The 21,091-nt window shown below is 45.2% G+C and overlaps 1 protein-coding gene across 9 annotated transcripts in view; it reads right to left on the bottom strand.

The window, feature by feature from the left end:
* Window positions 1–1,349: 1,349 nt before the first annotated feature.
* GOLGA4 (golgin A4) overlaps window positions 1,350–21,091 on the bottom strand; it is a 130,333-nt gene continuing 110,591 nt past the window's right edge. For all 9 annotated transcript variants that reach the window (XM_059879789.1, XM_059879793.1, XM_059879791.1 and 6 more), the window contains 3 exons: window positions 20,831–20,976; window positions 20,018–20,092; window positions 1,350–7,527 (listed from right to left, as the gene is read on the bottom strand). In XM_059879789.1, coding sequence (XP_059735772.1) covers window positions 7,479–7,527; window positions 20,018–20,092; window positions 20,831–20,976 — 270 coding nt within the window. In that variant the 3' untranslated portion in view covers window positions 1,350–7,478. The remainder of the gene's footprint in view (window positions 7,528–20,017; window positions 20,093–20,830; window positions 20,977–21,091) is intronic.

The raw sequence follows: 21,091 nt of genomic DNA, 5'->3' as shown, positions 1-21,091 counted from the left end.
CAGTCCTGGGTGTTCATTGGAAGGACTGATGCTGAAGCTGAAACTCCAATACTTTGGCCACCTGATGCGAAGAGCTGACCCTGATGCTGGGAAAGATTGAAGACAGGAGGAGAAGGGGACGACAGAGGATGAGATGCTTGGATGGCATCACTGACTCAATGGACATGAGTTTGAGTAAGCTCTGGGAGTTGGTGTGGACAGAGAAGCCTGGTGTGCTGCACTCCATGGGTCTCAAAGAGTCAGACACGACTGAGCAACTGAACTGATGATACACGTGTACACACACACACTAAATTTCCCTGTGAGCACTGTTTGAGCTGTAATTCCACAAGTTCTAACATGTTGAAAATATGATGACAAATGTAGGCTTTTGTTGTTGTTCAGTCACTAAGTCCTGTATGACTCTTTGCCATCCCATTCCAGGCTCCTCTGTCCACATGCGCATTAAAAAAAAGGTATGAGGGAGTTCCCTGGTAGCTTAGTGGTTAGGATTCTGCGCTTTCACTACCATTGCCCAGGTTCAGTCCCCAGTCAGGGAACTGAGATCCAGTGAGCCACAGATCATGTCCCCCTGACAAAATAATAACAATAATAGAGATGAGGAAACTAAGGCACTGAAGCTAAGTGATTTATCTGAGTGTCCCAGGATGAACAGCAAGGATTCAAAGAGAGGTCTGAGTGGGGAGAGGGCAGGGATAATATGGGGGTGGAGGAGTGGGAGATACAAACCATTAGATGTAAAATATGCTTAAGGATGTATTTTGCAACATGGGGAACACAGTCAATATTTTATAATAATTGGAGTGTAACCTTTTGAAATTATATTTTTAGAATTTTTAAAAGAATGGACATAATCAAAAAAATTGATAAAATATAAAACAAGTAAGCAATAAATAAAATTAATAATGCCCCCCCCCAAAAAAAAGAGGTCTGGATGTTTACCTGAAACATTAGTTATGGTTACAGTTGAGATTGTGGGCTATTCTTGCTGACTTACACATCATCTATCCATCTATCTTCCTACTTACCTATCCACCATCTATCTATCCTTTTGTACTGCCTAAGTTGTCTACAGAGAGCCACCAATGGGATGTAGAAGATGCTCTATCCATAAAGCCAAAGCATTCATCAAAGTGAAATCCTGTTAGAATAGCCTGGCCTCTGTTGAGGGGCCGAAACTCACTTGCACTCCCAGCATAGGTTAAGGAGACCAGCCAACCTATGGAAGAAAGTTATCCTTACCATATTGTCAAAGAAGGGAGAGAAAGCAAAAGGGCCAAGATCATTCACAACCTGATAATCATTCTCTAAATGATTGATACTTGGCTTAATATGCTTGTTGATGTTAATTCTTCAGAAGTTGCCGACTTTATTTTTTTATGTAAGACAAACTACATTTCCACATGGTTTTGAAATCCAGAAAGTTCATAGGAAGGGCAAGTACTATCACCAAACCTTCAACTATAATAGCAGGCAGAGATTTAAACAAATACTTTACCATTGAATTATTTCATATGCCAAAAACTCCCACTGTTATTATCGAGTGCAATATTTCCAACCTGCTTCCATGCTCAAAACAAATGTTTTTTTCCAGAGATCCAAATTTAGTGAAACTGCTTTAAGTAACAACCATCAGTGTTAGAATAGGTAATGCCACATTTTTAAAACATGTCTTCAGTTCAGTTCAGTCTCTCAGTTGTGTCCAACTCTTTGCGACCCCATGGACTGCAGCACACCAGGCCTCCCTGTCCATCACCAACTCCCAGAGTTCACCCAAACTCATGTCCATTGAATCGGTGATGCCATCCAGCCATCTCATCCTCTGTCGTCCCCTTCTCCTCCTGCCCTCAATCTTTCCCAGCATCAAGGTCTTTTCCAATGAGTCAGCTCTTTGCATCAGATGGCCGAAGTATTGGAGTTTCAGCTTCAGCATCAGTCCTTCCAATGAACACCCAGGACTGATCTCCTTTAGGATGGACTGGTTGGATCTCCTTGCAGTCCAAGGGACTCTCGAGTCTTCTCCAACACCACAGTTCAAAAGTATCTATTCTTTGGCACTCAGTTTTCTTTAAACATGTCTTACCTCAATTTAAATATTAAGACTATCATGGCACTTGTCAAAAGATAAAAATTTTTGAATGGTATTTCTAGGTTGTGGTTTAGGGCAATGAGTAAGGAGCTCTGGTGCTTATAATCCCAGTGTGGTGGGTTGTCGGATGGATAGCCTGTGGAGGGTGCCAGGACAAAAGCCCCACAGACTGGGTGGCTTAAACAACAGCAATTAATTTTCTAACAGTTCTGAAGGCTGAAAGTCCAACCAACGTCAAGTTGCCAGCAGGGCTGGTGACCGGTGGGAGCTCTCCCCTTGCGCTGCAGCCAGCCACCTTCTTGCTGTGTGTCATTCAACCTCTTCCTCATGTAAATGCATGGAGAGAAAGCCAGCTCTCTGATGGGTCTTCTTATAAGGGCACTAGTCCTATCGGGGAGGGGCTCCAGTCTTATGACCTCTTTTAACTTCAGTTACTTCCTTACTTGGAGTACAGTCACACTTGGGGGTTAGCACACACAAATTCTGGGGGGACACATACCTTCAGCTGTAGTAACATCATATAGGTCACCTAGAGAAGTTACTAAACTCTCCAAGCCTCTATTTGTAAAGAGAGGATCATGGAGGTTGTTGTGGGCTTCAGTGACATATGCCTTGGAAAGCACACTGTACTGTGTTTGGCACATAGGAAGCAAGCAATAAATGTTAGCAATTTAATATTATTATGATGATGATGCAATTTATTTAACTGTTAGAAATAGCTGTCTGTATTTGGAGTAAAAGAGAAAAAATTCAAAACACTGTTCTTAATGCAGCTTCATGGTTAAGTGGGCAATTTTAGAACCTTCTTTGACTTAAAAGTTCAAGACCTTGGCTTCCCATGGCCTGGCAGCTATAACCTCATCCTCCTGTCGGTGGCCCACCCCAGCTGGGCTTCCTTCTCTACAGTCACTTTTGTAAATTGTCAAATCTGCCTCCAGATTTGACAAATTGTCAAATCAGCTTTCCAGATGTGAGCCACTAGTGGACGCTCCTGAAATATCCTCCTTAGTGATTTCCTGCAGCTGCTACCCACTGTTCTGAGGCTTTAAATGCAGTGTGTGCAATGCCTCTGTATGTGTGTGTGTGTGTTTGTGTGTGTGTGCGTGTGTGCGCGCGCACTACCTTTCCTCTGTGCTCCTAAAAGGCTTCCCTGATAGCTCAGTTGGTAAAAAAAAAAAAAATCTGTCTGCAATCCAGACCACCCCCACCCCGCCATTTCAATCCCTTTCATAGTTATTAACTGCTTCCCTCACTGGAGTGCTTTCTGGAAGGGCTGGCTTCACTGGTTCAGCTCAAACACTCAGCAGCCTGCTAAGGCATTCGAGCTTGGAGGGGCACTTCCTCTTTCTGTATCATGTGGCATCACCTGAGGGTCTCGGGGGTACTCACCGGGTGGCAGAGCTTCTCCGAAGGACCCAGCACACCTTCACGCACGTGGCTGGTGCTCTGCTGGGAACGACTGAAAGTCTGAGCTTGGCTGGGACGTCAGCAGTGACACAGACACACAGCCTCTCCAACATGGACAGAACTGTCCACAGTTTCATTTCTAAAAAAATGGTCACATGTTCCCCTCTGATGGTGGGACCTGGTGAACTTTCCCCAACATGCAAGCAGCAAAGATGCAAACCAAAGTGTCCTGACAACAATTGGCATATGTGGTCTGTACTGGTGGCCTTTCAAATACTGAGATTCTTCTACAGACACGAATGTTGCCCACAGGTTCCATTCAAGTTGGACAATAATGCATCAGTTACAGTCTCTCCTCTCAACACAGGTCTCCAGGAATGAGACAAATGTGGTTTTGATCCATAATAAAGTTGGAAGATCAGAAGGGGGTTTCCTTTTAGATAAGAAATCTTGAAAATCCCTGAAACATGGAAGTCAGTCTAATCAGATTTTGAAAGGAATCCTACGCTTAGGCACACATGGGAGAGGACTCTTCCTTAGAAGAGGAGATTGGGCAGTGGTTCCAATGATGCTCAAAATCTGAAGGTACCGGAGAGCAGGAAATAGCAGCTTAGAGCTCCAAATGGGGCATGAGCAGGGACACCAGAGTAGGAACTGCCAGGGCAGCATGCCCTGTCCTGTCCTCACTGCCCCTGGGACCAGGCAGCAGCAGTAGAGCTATCTGCTTCCATGTGGGACCACGAAGAATGAGTCTTTAGACAGTGTCCCAGGGGATGGATACACCAGGGACGCGTGAGGACTTCCTGCCCCCAAGAGAGCGCCCTCTGGTGGCACTGTGTTGACTCTCACCCCTCATCCTGGAGTGGGGCACGACAAGGCAGAAGACCAATCAACCAGGGTCCTCAAATATGACTTCTCAGCTAAGTATCAAAAGCAAGAATGACGTCACCCTCTTACTGTAACAATTATGCTGAGGAAACAAAGCTCATAGACTGAGCTGAACTGAATAATTGCTCTTCTCAAGGAGATGCAAGATTCAGTTCAGTTCAGTCACTCAGTCGTGTCCGACGCTTTGCGACCCCATGAATTGCAGCACGCCAGCCCTCCCTGTCCATTACCAACTCCCGGAGTTCACTCAAACTCAGGTCCATCCAGTCGGTGATGCCATCCAACCATCTCATCCTCTGTCGTCCCCTTCTCCTCCTGCCCCCAATCCCTCTCAGCATCAGGGTCTTTTCCAATGAGTCAACTCTTCGCATGAGGTGGCCAAAGTATTGCAGTTTCAGCTTTAGCATCAGTCCTTCCAATGAACACCCAGGACTGATCTCCTTTAGAATGGACTGGTTGGATCTCCTTGCAGTCCAAGGGACTCTCAAGAGTCTTCTCCAACACCACAGTTCAAAAGCATCAATTCTTCAGCGCTCAGCTTTCTTCACAGTCCAACTCTCACATCCATACATGACCACTGGAAAAATCACAGCCTTGACTAGACAGACCTTTGTTGGCAAAGTAATGTCTCTGCTTTTGAATATGCTATCTAGGTTGGTCATAACTTTCCTTCCAAGGAGTAAGCGTCTTTTAATTTCATGGCTGCAGTCACCATCTGCAGTGATTTTGGAGCTCCCCAAAATAAAGTCTGACACTGTTTCTACTGTTTCCCCATCTATTTCCCATGAAGTGATGGGACCGGATGCCATGATCTTCATTTCCTGAATGCTGAGCTTTAAGCCAACTTTTTCAGTCTCCTCTTTCACTTTCATCAAGGGGCTTTTGAGTTCCTCTTCACTTTCTGCCAAAGGGTGGTGTCATCTGCATATCTGAGATTATTGATATTTCTCCCGGCAATCTTGATTCCAGCTTGTGCTTCTTCCAGCCCAGCGTTTCTCATGATGTACTCTGCATACGAGTTAAATAAGCAGGGTAACAATATACAGCCTTGACGTACTCCTTTTCCTATTTGGAACCAGTCTGTTGTTCCATGTCCAGTTCTAACTGTTGCTTCCTGACCTGCATATAGGTTTCTCAAGAGGCAGGTCAGGTGGTCTGGTATTCCCATCTCTTGAAGAATTTTCCACAGTTGATTGTGATCCACACAGTCAAAGGCTTTGGCATAGTCAATAAAAATGATGACTGATTTGATTTTTATTTTAAATATTTGATCATTGAAAAAAAATTCAACATACAGGCTGAATAGTAGAATAGGTTGCCAAAGAGTAAATCTGCGAGTTGTAAAATCAAACCAAGAATTCCTCTAGAAGGTACCTAAGGTTTTAAAATATGAAACAGAAGTTAAGAAATGTAGAATATAAATTGGACTTTAATGGATAAACAAGGTCCTACTGTAGAGCACAGGGAACTACATCCAGTATCCCGTAATAAACCACAATGGCAAAGTATATGAAAAAGAATGCATAACTCAGTCACTTTTTTGTATGTAGAGCAGAAATTAACACAACATTGTATATCAACTTCAATATAATAAATTTTAAAATAAATAAATAAAATTGAACTTCACCAGAGTTAAAAACTTCTGTTCTTCAAAAGACATTATTAGGAGAATGAAAATACAAGCCCAGACTTGAAGAAAATCTCTGCAAAGCAGATAACTAGTAAAAGACTTGTATCAATAAGTATTAAAGAACTCTCAAAACTCAATGATACGAAACAACTCAAAAATATGCAAATCATTTGAAGACTTAACTAAAAAAGATATACAGACTGTAAACAAGCACATGAAAACACATTCAATATTATTAGTCATTAAGGAAAGGCAAATTAAAACCGTAAGAAAATCTGTTATCATGACATGCCTATTAAGATGGCAAACATTTCAAAGACTGAGTATACCAAGTGCTGACGAGGAAGAACCAGAACTCTCATATACTGCTGCTGGAAACGCAAAACGGTGCAACCAACCTGAGAAACAGTTCAACAGTTTCTTTAGAATTAAACCTATACCTACCCTATGACCTAGCCCTTCCACTCGGAGGTATGTATCCAAGAGAAAATAAAGCTTATGTCATACAAAGACTTGACCACAAATGTAATCACTGTATGTATACACACACACACACACACACACACACACACACACACACACACACACAGTGTTTCTCAGATTTATGTGCCCATGACTCCTTCTGCCTCCTCACCTATTACCCAGCTTGCAGAACCACAGCATATGCAATGAGACCGACCTAGGACCCATCCTAGCTCAGCTCTCACACTAGCTGTGTGCCCTTCAGTAAAGTGATTTGCACTTTTAAAACCTCAATTTTCTCATCTGCAAAATGGAGCTGGGGTCAGGACTAAAGTAGCAAGTGTCAAACACCCACCACATATACGGTCGTAAAAACCTTTCCCAACCCAGAGACTGAACCCACGTCTCCTGCACTGCAGGCAGATTCTTTACCATCTGAGCCACCAGGGAAACACCCTACTCCCCCAAAAACACTTTAATCCATTAATCATCCCAGAAATTAAACCCATCATATTGATAGTTTCCCCAAATGCACTGACTTTATTTGGAATTAGAGAAACTAGCATTCAGTCATCTGGAGTCCAAAGGTCCAAGAGGAGAGACATGGAAGTGCTTAGCACTGACTGCCCTGCAGGCCCATCTGCTCTGCATTAGCTGCTTTTCCTATGTTTGTTATTCCTGGTGTTAAATCTCCTCCAATTCTTGTGTGAAAAGTTCGGACGCACAATAACCTCTTTATCACATTTTCAAAATCTGGGCCTGTCCTGGAAAGTTTACACCTTTTCTTGTTGCCATTGTTTTCATGTGGATTTGGGTTTCTGAAAAAAGGCACTTGGAACACTTTACTGGAAACCCTTCTGTGTACGCTGGATGCAGACAAATCTCGTCGAAGAATGAAAACGAGATGTCAGAGGAGTTACAACCACACCACGTGGTCTCTGTGTTGTTCCTCAGCTGTAGTCTTGCAAGGAAGACCCGGGGCTGAAGCGCGTGGTCAGAAGTCTACGGCTGATCAGCCCCCTCCCTCAGCCTCTCTCCTTTGGGGGTGAAACTGCATAATACCAAAAAGAGAAACAGAGACATGCCAATGTTAGGATACGGAATAAAAAAGCACACATAATTATGTAAAAATATGTATAACACAATAACAATACTGGGGACCACTCACTGAGTATTATTTGTGTGCCATGCTTCGTTCACTTAAGTGCTATTTAAACCTCAGAATAAGCCTATGAGTTAGGTACAGAACTTGTGAGGACTCTGAGGCACAAGTGATAGAAAATTCACCTCAAGCTGACTCATAATATAAACGGATAGTTACTGGATATGTCAGTTAAAAATCCTGATTTAGTTCCGGCATCAAGTGAGACTTGATTCAGCAACTGCAAAGGATATCCCCAAGGCTGCAGATTTCTCCTTTTCCTCCCTGCCTTTTCTTATTGGCTTTCTCTTTGGAATTCGTGCAGTCAACCCAGAAATTCCAGGATTTCCCAAGATGGCAAAATGAGAGATCAAAAATCCTGTGACAGAAATGAAGAATCCCTCTGATGAGAGCAGTTAGTAGACTGGACATGACTGAGGAGAGACCCTCTGAGCTGGATGATATGTCAATAGAAACTTCTCAAATTGAAAATTCAAAACGGGAAAAAAAAAACTGGAGGAAAAAAGGGAACAGAACAACTGGAACTGTGAGACGACTATAAAATGTGTCACATACATAGTATGGAAGTATTGAAAGAAGGAGAAAGGAGCAGAAGAAAAATTTAAGGTAATAATGAAACTGCCCCCAAATTAATGTCAGACAGCAAACCACAGATCCAGGAAGATCAGAGAGCACCAAGAAGGGAAAATGCCAAAAGAGAGAAAGAAAGGGAGAGAAGACAGGAGGGAGGGAGGGAAGAAGGAAGGAGAAAGAGAAAGAGGCCCCTGGGAGCAGGCTGAGGTGCACAGACAGCCAGGGCTTACCTACACACTGACTTGAGATCAGTTCAAGAAAGTGTACACCTTAAAGAAAAAAAAGAAAGAAAGAAAAAAGACAAACCCTACACATCTGTGCCTGCTCAGTCGCTTCAGTCATGTCTGACTCTTGGCGACCCTATGGACCACAGTCCACCAGGCTCCTCTGTCCGTGGGATTCTCCAGGCAAGAATACTGGAGTGGGTTGCCAGGTCCTCCTCCAGGGGATCCTCCTCCAGGGGATCCTTCTCCAGGGGATCTTCCCAACCCAGGGATCTAACCTGTGTCTCTTTGTGTCTCCTGCATTGTTAAGCAGGTTCTTTACCACTAGCGCCACCTGGGAAGCCCTCCCCACATCCAGACGTATCGTATTCGAACTGCAGAAAACTCAATGTTAACGAAATAGATGAGTCCACTATCAGAGTTGGAGACTTTAGCACCCCTCCATCAGAAACAGACAGACTCAGCAGACAACCAGTAAGGACGTGGCTGAACTCCACAGCACCAAGAGCCAATCCCGAAAGGGAGACCCGCACAGCAGGAGACCCAGAGCAGGCAGAATGTTCCACGAGTGGGCCCCGGGTCTGCCCCCTGGGAGAGGCTGCCTCAACACTGTTTCCTGGGCCTATGCCCCACACTCTGGGGGAGGTTCCTTCTGTGTTGTCCTTGGCCACTGGAGGCTCTGCCCTCTCTAGGGCTGCACCAGGTCACAAACCCTGTGCCACCTCCGAGACTCTCTTGATGACGTCCTTCACCCACAGTTCTAGGAATCCACCCTGAAAACATCCTTCCAAATCACAAAACACAAGATCAAAACACAAAGCATATACATAAGGTCATTCACTGCAGCCCTATTTGCAATAGCAACTCAACTGGAAAGAACTCACATGTTTGTCAGTAGGGGTCTGGTTGAATAAATTACATCCATGCAATGAAATTCTGATGTAGCTGTAAAAAGAATGAGGAAGTTTTCTGTGCACTGGAGTGATCTCCACGATATATTGTTCAGTGGAAAAAAAAAATACACAAGATATACAACAATGCATATAGTATGCCAACTTTGGTGTAAGGAAAAGGGGGGAAATACATATATGTGCCTATTTTTGCCAGAAGAAACACTGAAAAATGGGGTCAAGTGTCGGAAGGGAAATGAGATTTCTCTAAGGATGCCTCTTAATACTGTTTTGACTTTGAACTGCACAAACGTTTAATATATCCAAAAATAAAGTTACATCAGAAAGGAAAAAATGCAAACCCCCAAACCGAAGGGAGAGATCTAAGGATCCAGTGACCATTAGGAGTTGGTGAGGAGACACGGAAGCCTTTAACTGATATGGGGGTGACGTACCAGGAGCAGGTCTGGGGGATCAGGATTCAGCCTGGGCCAGGCTAAGGTCGAGCTGCAATTACACAACCAAGCAGAGACGTTGCGCGCGCAGTTGCGAGAGTCTGGAGACCAGGGAGGAGATATAAGTGAGCGCCACTGGCACGCAGCGGGTGTTTAAAGCCAGGAGACAGGATGAGATCACCGAGGGGATGCAGATAAGAGAGAGGAAAAGCCTGGAGCCTGAACCCCAGGGCCCTAGGTTGTCAGCGGTCAGGGAAGATGAGGATGTCCCGGCCAGCGAATCGGGAGGCGGAGTGGATTCCAAGTGAGGGGAGGGTTTCCTGGAAGAGAAAGGGGCCACGTGTTCGACTCAGATGAGAGCCAGCGAGACCACCTGCCTGCGCAAGGGTCCTGGCCGAGGGCAGTTTCCAGGGAGGAGCTTAACGGGAATGGAGGCAAACAGGTCAGGGATGGTGAGCGTAGTTCTCTCTTTTTAAAGTCTTTTCTCTAAAGAGGCAGGGAGCAATGGGGTGATAGGTGGGGGGAAGACGTGGAATCCCAGAGCTTTGCCTTTTGAGGCAGGAGCGGGACAGCCTATTTGGGAGCAGCTGGTGAGGGTTCAGCAGTGAGGGGACAACACGATGGCCAGAGAGAGGGTGTAATAATATAACCTCTACCAGGAGGGAAGTGCTCCACAAGGAGGACCAGCCTCTGGTTCTGCCCGTAAATGGCCACAGACCTGTGAGTGGCTCCTGTCTCCAAGGGACAATCAAAGTGAAACCGCCTCCGTCAATCAGCACCCGGATTAGATATGAACGGCGGAAGCCTCGCCAACCGCTCCAGCTCTCAGAGCTTCCTGGGAAGATCTAGGAGGCTCTTGAGCCCCCGTGTGACTCTCAGAGCTTCCGACAAGCCTCTCTGCAAGCAGTCACATCGCTCACACAGCCGTCCAGGGTCAGAGGACAGGGGACCCCACAGAAGCCATCGCCGCTGGCAGCCAGAGCACCACACCCAGGGCCCAGACAAAACTAGAGACGGGAAGGCCCGGGATGAAGAAGTCTCTCTCCCTCTTTCTTCACAGCTGTGCCATCTGCACACTGGCCTGACCCGGTGACTTGCTTGAACCAACAGAAGGTAGTGGAAGCAACAGCATGCAGGAAGGGAGCTGGGCCTTATGGAGGTCTGTGGGCTCCCACTGTCCCCAGCCCCCTGCTGCGCTGCCCGTGAACAAGCACGTGCTCCCTGCTGGACTCGGGGTGACCACACAGCAGAGACCAGACAGCCTGGCCCCTGGACCAGCACATCTCAGCAGGCACAGAGCTGACTCCAGATGCACGTGTGAGCCCAGCTGAGATGGGAAGAACATCCGCCAGACACAGCCCAAAGGGCCAATCCACAAGCATCAATTGACACATCCAACTGATGTCCACTGGTGACCAAGAAGAATTCAGTCACTGCTGTTTACAGCACATCTTTGGTGAAGAATTATTCAATGAGACTTTAAACCTCTGGGCACAACAGAGTGTGGGCTGAGGCCAGGCGTGGGAATGGAAGGCAAAGGCCTGAGGGAAGGACCAGCATGAGTAGGGTGGGCCCCGAAAGTGCACAGCACAGGATGGCACAGCTGGGCAGCCCTAGATCCGACCTGTGACCCCACACCTCTGCCCACCAGCCTGACACACACAGGCCTCAAGGAGGTAGATTCCTGGAGCTCACATGACCAGTACAACCCCAGATCACCCCTCCTCAAGAGGTCATAGGTCCCTGTCCACCACAGTCTGGCCAGAATTCTCCTGCAGTGTAGAAGCTCTGAGGAGGAACAAGGTAGACCTTCAAGCCAGTCATCCAAGGGGCACCCTGCTGCCAACACAAGCTGAAAAAAGCTGCAGGAGAATCACAGAGGAGAAAAAGGGTTTCACTTAAATCAAGAAGGCAAAAGGAGGGCTTCCTTGGTCACCCAGTGGTTAAGAATACTCCTTGCAATACAAGGGACACTGGTTCAATCCCTGGTGGGGTAAGATCCCACATGCCTTGGGCAACTAAGTCCCAGCACCACAACGACTGTGACTGCTCTCTGGAGCCCTCAAGCCACAGCTAATGAGCCTTCACATCCTAAAGCCTGGGCACCGCAACTCCCTGTTCGCTGCAACTAGAGAAAGCCCTAGAGCAGCAATGAAGACCCAGTACAGACATACATAAGTATTTGGGGAAAAAAAGAAGGCAGAATGAGACTTCAGACCTGAGACGGAAGATACTGAGGATTGTGTTAGCGATTCAGCCTGAATTTGAAAAGGCCCAGGTTTGGAAGGTTTGAAATCATTGAGTCCAAGGTTCAAATCCTGCCTTCTAGATTACTGGCCTGCAGCTTTCTGACATCCACGGTGACCCAGTTTCCTCACTTCTGGCTGTTATGAAAGTTAAAGGAAATAAGGCATGCACACATGTACAGTGAGTCAGCCAGGGCCAATTCATCTCCATCCTATGGTTCTGAAACCTGAACTCTCAACCACCGCTTCTGATGAGCAAACATGTTTCAACGACCATCATATCTGCTCTGTCTGCTGAGGGCGCTCTCTCCCCCTGCCCTCCCCACTCCATCTCTAGTTATGCAATTCCAGCATATTCCATCACTCCCAAGGAAAGAACCCAACTGTATATCATCCATCACACGACCACGAGGCAGGCATCTGACATTTTCTGATCCTTGCGGCATTTTATTGTTTAAGCTATCTTTGTCATGGCTCAATAAAGCTTCAACTTTTAAAACAACTAAGTCAGTCAGTTCAGTCGTTCAGTTGTGTCTGACTCTTTCTGACCCCATGGACTGCAGCACACCAGGCTATCCTGTCCATCACCAACTCCCAGAGCTTGCTCAAACTCACATCCTACAGTCGGTGATGCCATCCAACCATCTCATCCTGTGTCATCCCCTTCTCCTCCTGCGTTCAATCCTTCCCAGCATAAGGGTCCTTTCTAATAAGTCAGCTCTTTGCATCAGGTGGCCAAAGTATTAGAGCTTCAGCCTCAGCATCAGTCCTTTCAAAGAACATTCAGGAGTGATTTCCTTTAGGATTGACTGGTTTATATCCTTGCAGTCCAAGAGTCTTCTCCAACCCCACAGTTCAAAAGCATCAATTTTTTGGCACTCAGCTTTCGTTATGGTCTGACTCTTGTATCCAAACATGACTACAGGAAAAACCACTAAAGGTGAACCCTAATGAGTCAAATGGGACAACAATGCCTACACCCTCTAGGAGGGCTTGAATGCTGTGAGGAGGAGAAGATACTCCATGAACGTTCCTTCCTCCTCCATCTTCCCACTTAAACAGGAGCAGTGAGCTCTGCGGCTGCCCTGGAGTGAATCTAATATTAGGCTGTGTAAAAGAGCAGAAGGCAAATAGTCTTGTAAGAGTAGAAGGAGGGAGAGGAGGAGAGAACAAAACAGAGAGAAAGAATCCAAGGGTAAGACACTAGCCCTGCCCACTTCCACGGGGTGCAGAGATGGCCCTTTTATTCAGGGACACAGCTGTTGAGCAAACAGATCTAAAACACAAAGGGAAACTCATTCAGGCCATGAGGGTGATCCACCTTGTCCTTTGACAGTCACTGAGGGACTGCCAGCCACTGGGAACCCCAACAACAGGAAAAGAAAAATTCACAAACAGAACAACTATCTGCGGAGAAAATAAGAGCTGTAGGATAAAGGAGGGGGAAAAATGTAATTCCAATTAGTATTTTCAAAGAGATTTAAGAGAAAGTTTTCATTAGAAGACTAGAAAGTGAAAGTGAAGTCGCTGAGTCGTGTCCCACTCTTTGTGACCCCATGGACTGTAGCCCTACCAGGCTCCTCCGTCCACGGGATTTTCCAGGCAAGAGTACTGGAGTGAGTTGCCATTTCCTTCTCCAGGAGATCTTCCCGACCCAGGGATTGAACCCAGGTCTCCCACATTGTAGGCAGACGCTTTACCATCAGCCACCAGGGAAGCCCCCATTAGAAGACTACTTCAGTTTAAAAAAATTAATATTGAAATTATTAACATCACAAATATAGAACCTTAAGTTCAGCTTTAATTTCATTAATTATGAATCTACCAAATTTCAAGCAATTATTTTCAGGAGGTTTTTGTAACTTCATTAAATACCCTTTGCTTGAAATTACTATATTAATAAACGTATTACATTTGATTTCCTTTATAAGCATTTCATTCGGCTTCCCTTGTGGCTTAACTGGTAAAGAATCTGCCTGCAATGTAGGAGACTTGGGTTTGATCCCTGCATTGAGAAGATTCCCTGGAGAAGGGAAAGGCTACCCACTCCAGTATTCTGGCCTGGAGAACTCCATGGACTGTATAGTCCATGGGGTCATAAAGAGTTGGACATGACTGAGTGACTTTCACATACATAAGCATTTCAGGATTCACAGAACTCTAAAAGCTCCCAAGTACTTAAATAATTCATTATTTGACCAAGGTTGATAAATCTAACGGATAAAACTTAATATCTATCTTGGTATCTTAAATATTCCAATATTATTTATAAGCTTAATAAAGTTTCAGCTTAAAATCACAAATCTAAATCAATTCTTCAATCATACGTTTTAAAATGAATCCAAGGCTAATTTATTAGCTCACTTAATATGCCAATTATCTTAAAAATACAAATAACCCCAAAAGATTAGGACCATGGATTTATTTCAACATTTACATTCGATTCTAAATTCAGAATCATCCTAGAGGATGATCGTGTTCTTTCCAACAACTTTGGGCCAAGCCTGAATGTTGGATTAAACTCCGGGAGCCTTGGTTTACTCCACCTAAATTTGGAGGTGCCCACTGGAGTGAAGATCCCCGTTGACCCTGTGTGATCAGATGTTCAGAAGTTACAGGAGACTTGGTGGTCTGCGCTCTTTCTGGGCCGGAGTCCTGCTTCCCTGAGAGCCCAGGGTGTTGTCTTCTAACCCTCAGGCCCAGCCCTGCCCTCGCCCCCCAGATTAGGCCTCCCCCAGGGTTGCTCACTGGGGAGGACACCTGGATTCTCAAACCCACAGATGGGTGCCTCCTACCCTCCTCAGCTGAGTACCCTAGGCTAGGCCCCTAGACGCGCCAGCAGCAGCCCAGTGCCTTCACTGGCCCTGGGAGTAGCCCCCTGCTCACAGCTGGCCTGGACTGAGGAATAACTGACTTACTGTATGAAAGAACAATCAGGGCTAGAGGAAACACGTATTAGAATCAGAAGGCAAGTCCAGGACAGGAGAATAGAGAGAATCAAGCCAGCAGGGGCAGCCCAGGGGTTCACACTGAAACAGAATCTCTCTGGCTACAGCCTTGCAATCTGTATTTTAGAATTTCAGTGGGCCCATTCTAATTTTAAGAGTTATGAAATGTGGGACCTAAATTTGGCACCAGGCTTCCATGTGGCCAAAGGGAAAAGAGAAACATGTCATGTGATACATAAAAGAGTTCTCATTGGCCAGAAGAGAAAATACATTGACACTTTCCCTAGCACTTGTCTATAAGTAAACTTCTTACCTATTGGTGACCCATAGTTGTAAAGAACACATAATCATTGATTCCCTTGAGTTCTTCCTTACGGAGGCCTTTGAGTATCACCCAAGGTACGGACTGAAACTGATTAGCAAAAGCACTTATACAGGGACCGAGGAAACATGGGTTAAGGGTGTTCTTCCTGTTGGTCTGAATACATCCAAAGAGAAAATTTGTTAAGGTTTGTGGATGGCAGAATTTTTTTCAAACAAAACCTCATGGAGAACCTCAATATACGAAACAAGTAAAAGTGGAGCAGCCCTGAGAGGAGGCCCAGAACCTCATCCTTTCGTCCTGCCCCTGGCTCTGCAGGGTTCCCTGAAGCATGTCCTTCGGGGAAATACACTTACACTTGTGCCAGCAGGCAGGCTGGACGCCCTGTATGAGCTCAGCTGACTGATAGTGACTGTACTGAGCTGAGAAGTGTTTTGACAAACTGCTTGCATTCAGCTCCCCAAATCGTCACCTGCTCACTGCATTCACACCCTTACAAATCCTTTCTGAATCCTCCTCTTGAGAGATGGTGTGAATTTCCCCACCCCTGAATTCTGAGTTTGGCCCAGGTTGTGATCTAAGCAGAAGCTTCCAAAAGGGTTTGCAGGTTGCCATTTCTGCTCCTGTATCTAAACCTTTGTTACCGTCAGTAGAAACTGTTAAGAGGCTAGATGAGAATTTCAGGCAAGGCTTTACTGGGACCCCTGCTGCGGCACAAGGGAGCAGAAGCAACAGGGTCCCTTGCTCCCAGTGGCTGGCTGGTCTCTTAGATGCGGTGGGGTGGGGGATGGTGGTTCAGATTGGTGGGTCAGGCTGGAGGGGTGGCTTAGGTGGTCTGCACACCCCCTTGGTGGTGCTGTGTGCAGGGACCATGTGTGGGGCCCTGCTTTGCTCCCAGTACCTGACAAGTTTGTGTCTTATTGTTCATAATTTGTCCCAACTGCAAATACACACAGTTTCCTTAGTTCCTTATAGTTTCCCGTATTCTGTTGCTCAGGGAGAGTTTGTCCAGGTGCAAATACTGCAGCAAAGGGCCCGCGATCCCACCCTGTCTCAGATCCCTTGGCTAGTGAGTAAATGGCCAAGCCAGACCTGGAAGCCTGGCAGGCTGGCCCCACAGTCTGCGTTCTTAGCCAGCATGCTATGTTGCCTCTCCAAGACATTAGGGAAATTTAAGCTCTTTGGAGCTTTCCCAGGTTCTTTCCCTGGGCCTAACCTAACCTTCAAATCTAAGGTGGCTTAATCCCCTCCCCCCAAAAAAATCTAGGAAAGTAGGAATGAAAACAGGGGAGAGACCCTCTCTAGCTGTACTCATTTCTCCTGGTGTGTCCTGATCTACTGTGATGTGTGTGACAAGTAACTGGTTCCTTAAAATATTAATATTTGTGATGAACTCACTTATAAAACAAGTGAAAACAAAGCCCTAGTTCTGCTCATAACTGTATTCTTATTGGTCCCTTGTGTTCCCATGTCTTAAGAGAGAAAGAGGTCTTTAAAATTTTTCCCAGTCTTAAAATGTTTTTTTTTGTTTTTAATTACAGAAAAAGTACTGGTACTTTTTATCTTCTTTCTTAATTCACTTGTTCATCCATTCATTCATTTATATTCAATACACATTTATTTTGTGCTTATTACATATTCCAGGTCGTAAGGATACAACTGTAGACAAGACAGATAATGAGCCTGGCCTCTTGGAGTTCTCATTCTAGTACAAAGAAAACAATAATTTTTACTGCGGGCAGGCAATACTTGATGCCCTGAAAAAAACTAAGGAAGGATGAGGAAATAAAGATTCCATGGAAGTGACCAGGGAAGACCAGTTATAACCACTATTATGAATTAGCTGCTAATGCTTCTAGTTTACATCTATTAAAAAGTGAATGTTCTCTGTCACAGAGCACCAGGTTGCGCTCCCTGCATCATACAGCAAATTCCCACTGGCTATCTACTTTACATACGGTAATGTATACGCTTCCATGCTGCTCTCTCCATTCATCCCACCCTCTCCTTCCTGCCCTGTGTCTGCAAGTCTGTTCTGTCTGCCTCTCTATTCCTGCCCTGCAAATAGGTTCATCAGTACCATTTTCCTAGATTCCATATGTATGCATTAATATATGGCATCAGTTTTTGTCTTTCTGACTTACTTCACTCTCTATAATAGACTCTAGGTTCATCCCTCATCAGAACTGACTCTAATGCATTCCTTTTATGGCTGAGTAATATTCCATTGTATATATGTAGCACAACTTCTTTAACCATTCATCTCCGACACCCTAGAAGGGGTGGGAAGTTCAAGAGGGAGGGGACATATGTACACCTATAGCTGTTCACGCTGATGTGTGGCAGAAAGCAACACAATATTATAAAGCAATTATCCTTCAATTAAAAATAATTTTTAAAAAATATTTTTTAAAAGTGCATATATCTGGAACAATATATAGAATTCTTCAAATCACTAAATAATACGCACTAAATATATACTAACTACAATCACATTGTGTAAGAGACCAGCTTCAGGGAGGATAGAGCAGACATATTTCTCCCTAAGCCTCCTACTAAGTACAGCTGAAAACCCTGGGCACTGTATTAATATATAAAACAAACCTAGGAAGACTTGCAAAGTGGAGTGGAAGAGGCAAACTGGTCAGGGCACTTGGGTCCTGAGGCATGACATGCCATGAGCTTCCTCTGCCTCGTATACGTCAGACATGGAACTGAAGAAACTGGCTAACTGGAAACACTGGATGCTCAAGCGAAGGACCAGCAAAGGGCAGCCTGGCAAGACAGAAAGCTTTTAGACAACCACCGCTCTACTCCAGCCATACACATAAAAAACTTCCAGCAAGAAACAATGTGACCTGCCTCCAACCCCTGCTAGCAAAGGCATAGTGGGGAGCTTGGGGCTCTAACTTCCTCCAGGCTGTAAGGAGGCACCCAAAACTCATGCAGGGTGATGTCAGAGGAGGCTGAGCAGCAAGCAGGTGTAGAAGAAGAGCAGGCTCAATGGAGAGTGGACTTTCACTGCTACTCAAAGGTAAAAAAAAAGGTGAAGAGATCACCCTCCTGTGCGGTCAGTAGAGGTCTAGTGGGCAACTATTAACTCGATACCCCCACCCAGCAGTGATGAGGAGGACCTCCCCACCTTTGGCGTCAATGAAGGCCTAGTAGAACATCTGGACTTCTATCCCATCCTTTACCTGACAAAGATTCTAAGGCAGCCATCAGACATGTGCTTCAATGAGCAATTACAAACACGCTTAAAGCAAAGAAACAGAACGTCTCTGCAAAGAAATGGAAGATATGAAGACCTGAGTGGGAATTTTAGAACTAAAGAATACAATCATTCAAATTAAAAGCTCAATGGATGGGGGACTTCCCTGGTGGTCCAGTGGTTAAGACTTTGCCTTTCAATGCAGGGGTGTGGGTTCAACCCCTGATTACGGAGCTATGATCCTGCATGCCTCACAGACAAAACACCAAAACATAAAACAGAAGCAATATTGCAACAAATTCAGTAAAGACTTCTAAAATGGCCCACATCAAAAAAATAAATAATCATAGTAATAAAAACTCAGTGAATGGGTTCAACAGCAGAAAGGAAGGGACAGAGGAAAAAGTCAATGAACTTATAAATAGAACAAGAGAAATTACTCAATCTGAACAACAGAAACCAAGCTGGGGAAAAAAAAAGGGAGGGGGGGAACAGGGCCTCTGGGACTCGTGGGACTATAACAAAGCATCTAACCTGTCGTTGGGGTCCCAGAAAGAGAGCAGGAAAGGAAGAAGGAAGGGCTAAAAAAAATACTCAAATAATGGCTGGAAAGTTCCCACATTTGGTAAAAGACATAAACCTGTAGGTTTAAGAAGCTGGGCAAAGAGAGACCTAAAGAAATCCACACCAAGATATCACAGTCAAACTTCTAAACACTGAAGACATCACACTATCCTGCAACAACTTTTTCTTTTTTTGCACAGTGTGTCAGTTTTCACTATGTTATGCTAGAGTAGGGCTTCCCCGGTGGCTCAGATGGTAAAGAATCCACCTGCGATGCAAGAGACCTGGGTTCGATCCTTGGGTTGGGAAGATCCCCTGGAGGAGGGCAGGCAACCCCCTCCAGTATTCTTGCCTGGAGAATCTCCATGGACAGAGAAGCCTGGCAGGTTACAGTCCATGGGGCTGCAAAGAGTCGGATACGACTGAAGTAACTTAGCAACTTAGCACGCACTCGCATGCTATAGTAACAAATGACCCCCAAATCTCAGTGACTTATAATAATAACTACTTATTTCTTACTCTTGTTACACATCTGGTCAATGTATCACTTATCCCAGGGCCCAAGCTAAGGCAGAACTCTGTCTCATGTCTTTATCATAGTCTCATGACAGAGATAAAAAGGCAATGGCTGAACTATGCAAGGGCTCTTAAAACTGCCGCTCAGATGTGGCAAAGTCATGTCCACTCAAAACTCATTGACCACAGTCATACAGCCAATCTTAGTGTTTAGGTAAAGAAATGTACTCCACACACTCTAACAGTAGGTACTGTGAACCCTGATAACAAAGTATGTGGATGCATGATCCAAATACAGGGAGGGGGAGAAGAACTGGAAGCAACAATCTAGTCCACCACAATCTGCTCACTGGGTCATAGACATTCATTTCCTTCCTGACTGCCCGTCAAATACATTCATCATCTTCCCAAAATTTCCCCAAAGTCTCACCCAATTGTAGCATCAAACATTATATCCAGGATCTCGTGAGCCACCCCAGATCTTGAGTTAACTTTTCTTGGAAACCTGTGAATGAGAAATACGAATTATCTGTCCTACCCACCCCCAACACACAGTGGTGGGATGATAAAAAGGGGCAGGGAAACACACTACACATTCCCCATTTAAAACAGCAGGGCATGGGACTTCCCTGGTGGTCTAGTGGCTAAGACTCAGAGCTCCCAATGCAGAGGACCCAGGTTCGATCCCTGGTCAGGGACCTTGATCCCACATGCTGGCACAGTCAAATAAATAACCATTTTCCAAAAAACAAAATATAGGGGAGGGTGGCCCAATCCAGGTGTGTGGTAAGCAAGAAGCAGCCTTCCTGCAGCAGGGGAATAAGCAATGGAAAAATTGTAAGAGATGCACCCATACCCACAATTTAACTCTTCAGAGTAAAATTTTAAATGGCCGTATTGTTTACCGAGTGTCGTATATTCACATATGTTTGGTGTTTGGACACTTCTGAAGAACTTGACAACAAAACCTGATTGAAGAGGATTTTAAAGGAAGGCATAAGGGAACTGTTATTACTACAGAAACAATGGCTGGAGTGTGGAAGGAAGGCCTCTGCCTCGCCCACACCCCCACCTGCACACCCCTGTAGCACCGCTGCAGGCACTGCTATTTCAATGCATCTTTGACACTTCAGATCTGAGTGAAGCTCAGTTTTGAAGCAGTGCTCTTAAGAGTATACTGATTCCGAATGCTCGCCCACACATCACATCTTTGGAATGTTTGGGGAAAGAGTGCCAGACAAACCTGGCACACGGTCTTCTGAAGTGTGTCCGTGTTTGGCAATCAAAGGTTGTTGAGAGAAAGACGGGTTGGTCCTGGACTGTTCTTTCCAGTGTGCTTACAATATGGACAGGCCGATCATCATGGAGTACTGAATCAAAATGACCATCCTAGATGTTCAACAGTAGAGAACATGGTGTTAAATGATAGTATCCTGAGGATAAAATATCATGCAATTAAAATCACAGGAATTTTAATGGGCCTTAATATAAATAGACTTATCAT

This window comes from Bos taurus, chromosome 22, assembly GCF_002263795.3.
Source record: "Bos taurus isolate L1 Dominette 01449 registration number 42190680 breed Hereford chromosome 22, ARS-UCD2.0, whole genome shotgun sequence".
Lineage (NCBI taxonomy): Eukaryota > Metazoa > Chordata > Mammalia > Artiodactyla > Bovidae > Bos > Bos taurus.
Note: the sequence above shows the minus strand (reverse complement) of the source record. Positions and strands in the feature narration are given on the sequence as shown.